The 3,071-nt window shown below is 68.1% G+C and overlaps 1 protein-coding gene across 1 annotated transcript; it reads left to right on the top strand.

The window, feature by feature from the left end:
* Positions 1-925: 925 nt before the first annotated feature.
* On the top strand, positions 926-2,775 carry AURANDRAFT_63929 (hypothetical protein; the record flags this gene model as incomplete). Its single annotated transcript, XM_009038484.1, has 3 exons — positions 926-1,008; positions 1,049-2,156; positions 2,638-2,775. The coding sequence occupies 3 exons, from the start codon at positions 926-928 to the stop codon at positions 2,773-2,775; spliced, it is 1,329 nt and encodes a 442-aa protein (XP_009036732.1).
* Positions 2,776-3,071: the final 296 nt, after the last annotated feature.

The following is a 3,071-nucleotide window of genomic DNA, read 5'->3' as shown; positions in this document are numbered from 1 at the left end:
CGATGGACTTCTTCGACTTGGTCATCTCGTCGCGCCACTCGTCGAGGAGCTTGGCCTGGGTCCGCGCGTACGCGTCGTCCTGCTCCTGGAGCTCCGCGGACGGGTTCTTCTCCGACTTCAATTTGACCTGCTCGTCGAGCATGGCCTTGAAGGACTCCTGCTTCTTGCGCGAGTCGGACAGCGACTTCTTCATGTGGTTCTCGTTCTGGATGGCGTGGTAGGCGTCTAAAATCTTCCACTCGGACGTGTTCGCGAGCCACGGGAGCTTGCCGTCGTCGCCGGGCCTAGCGCTCCCGGGCTGCGCGGTCACGGGCCGCGACCCGCCGCGGCTCGGCGGCAGCTTGCCCGCCAGGGACGCCGTCGCCGGCCGCGACGCGCTCTCCTCGGATTCGAGCTTCCGGATGATGCCCTTCTCGAGCGCGACGAGGTCCGGCTCCGTGATCGTCGACTTGCCGCTCATGAAACTGTCGACCTCGCCCTTGATGGCCTTGTTCGCGCCGCTGTCCCGCCCGCGGCCGTATTTCACGGTAAGCTTCTGCATGAGCATGGCGCGCAGCCGCTCGCGGTGCTGCTTCTTGTTCTCCTCCTCGCGCATCTTCTTCGCCTTGCTGATGCGCGCGTCCGTCGACGGCGCGCGGAGCGGCATCGTCGAAACTTCGCGAGGCAGACCGCGACGCGGCTATAACAGACGAGGTACCGGGGCGCTCGCCGACCCCTGCGGCGCGCGGCTGGCTCCACGGGCAGCCTCTCTCTAGCGCGACGCGAGGACGCAAGGCGCTGATTTACGGGGCGAGAGAGCCAGATATATGGGGTAATGCTGCCCTTAGCTCGCTGAAGGAGAGGTCCGCCACTGTGGTAATCAGGTGAGGCCGCCACGACCTTCGTCGCCTGGCATCGCCGTCGATTCGCCGCCGCTTGATCCACGATGGCGCCCAAGCTCGACGAGATCGTCGCCGGCGTCGAGGCCAAGGCGCAGGCCCTCCTCGACGCCGACGAGGACGGCAAATTGTCGGTGGAAGACGCGCGGAAGCTCGCCATCTCCCTCGAGGGCGCCGCCGTCGTCCTACGCGGAGGAGACCCTCCTCGCGCTCCTCGACGCCGACGGCGACGGCCGCGTGAGCTGGGACGAGGCCGAGGCCGGCGCGCGCCGCGCGCTCCACCGCGCGGAGGAGTGCGCGACGCGCGCGGTCGACCGGCTCCGGCCCTACAAGGACAGCCTCCTCGCCGGCGCGGGCTTCCTCTCCTGCTTCTACGGGTCGAACTTCAAGTACACGCTCCTCTTCGCCCAGACCTTCGCCGCCACGGGCTGGCCCGCGCTGAAGCCCGCGCTGTCGGAGCTCGGCGCGTCCTACCGCCGGGGCAAGCGCGCGTTCGTCAAGGCCGCGCCCGAGCTCAAGCGCGCCCGCGAGACGCTGGCGGAGATCCGCAGGGACGCCGCGGGCGTCGCCGCGGGCAACCCCGAGGCGCAGAAGAAGCTGCTGGGCGACGCCGCGGACGCCGCCGCGCTCTTAAAGTCCGGCGAGTCGATCTTTGCGGCCGTGGACCCCAAGAAGCTCGGCAAGGTGCTCCAGTCGGCCTACGTGGGCATCTCGTCGTCCTTCGCCGCCGTGCTGAGCGACCACGCGGCGAAACTGGGCGTCGGCGTCGGGCTCGGGACAGCCGTCGCGGACGCGATCAACGTCGTCGTCGCGCCGATCATCTCGAAGCTTTTGCGGACGCTCAAGGCGCGGGCCCTCGCGAACGGCGACGTCCGCGAGGCGTTGGACGACCTGGAGCGGAAGACCGACATCGACGACGACGCGTTGTTGGCCTGGGTCGAGTCGGCCATTTCGCTCGCTTCCACCGCCGCGGGCGTCTACGTCGCGCACCGCCTCGACGACGTCATGTACCTCTACAGCGCCTGCGTCGCCGGCGCGACGCTCTGCGCCGACAAGTGCCTGCTTTTGGCGGGGACAACGCGGGGCCCGCTCGACCGGCTCGTGCGGTCGAAGCAGGTCCGCCAGGTCGCCATCTGCTCGCTCGCGGCGTCGGGCTTCTGGTACCAGCGCGTCCTCGGCCGCGGCCAGCTCCCCTTCTTCGTCGCGCTCCCCCTCGCGCCCCTGAAGATCTCCGAGTCGATCCTCGCCTCCATGGCCGTCTCCTTCCGCGCGGCGAGCGTCGCCCCGGCTTAATGACACAGGGCCCCTCTACGCGCGGCGCTTCTTGATCCACGCCTCGACGCCGGGCAGCGCCGCGTCGACGATGCCCGGCGCCTTCTTGTTCGCGACGAAGCGCGGCACGTTGCCGCCGAGGTCCGCGCTGTAGGCGTAGCGCACGCGGCAGCCGCCGCCGTCGAGCGGCTTCACGGACCAGCCGGACATCTTGATGTTCACCAGCGCGAAGGTCGCGTCCTCGCCGACGTCGTAGAACTGGGCCTTGGCGATGGCCTCCGTGCCGTCGGAGCTCATGTAGAAGCGCAGGTCCGCCGCGTCGTCGAGCTCGGGGTAGACCGCGGCGAACGCGACGCGGTTCGACAGCGGGAACGGCGTCTTCGTCACCCAGCGGATCACGGGCGCGGCGCCGAGCTTGCCGACGACGGCGGCCTCGAGCACGTTGCAGTTCACCTCGCAGACGTTGCCGGCCCAGTCCGCAAAGTAGGGCAGGAACTCCTCCGGTTTCACGTCCATCTTCGCGACCTCGCCGGAGGCCATGAAGATGCCGCTGCCGTCGGCGTTCTCCACGGTCTTCGTGCGTATTGTGAAGTCGCCGTCCTGCTTCCAGACCTACCAAGCATGACGGTGACGATTTCTCACTGTTTTCCCATCCCAAATCTCTCGAACATCGTCACGGCCACAGGACGCTGTTCCAGACGGCCATGGAGTCGACGTCGCTCCACGCCTCCTCGAAGAAGGCGTGGGCCGCCTTGGCGTAGTCCGCGGATTCCGTGAGGGCAGCACACATGTGGCTCCTACAGGTGAGCTCAGCTCGAAACTCCAGGGTGCAACGTAAACTCGGTATCCTATCGTGGGGAGCCACAGATACACTCACGCGAGGCAGCCCGGCGATGGTCCAGAAGATTGGCGGGAAACGAG

This window comes from Aureococcus anophagefferens, assembly GCF_000186865.1.
Source record: "Aureococcus anophagefferens unplaced genomic scaffold AURANscaffold_8, whole genome shotgun sequence".
Taxonomy (NCBI): domain Eukaryota; class Pelagophyceae; order Pelagomonadales; family Pelagomonadaceae; genus Aureococcus; species Aureococcus anophagefferens.
This window is presented reverse-complemented; position numbering and strand designations above follow the sequence as displayed.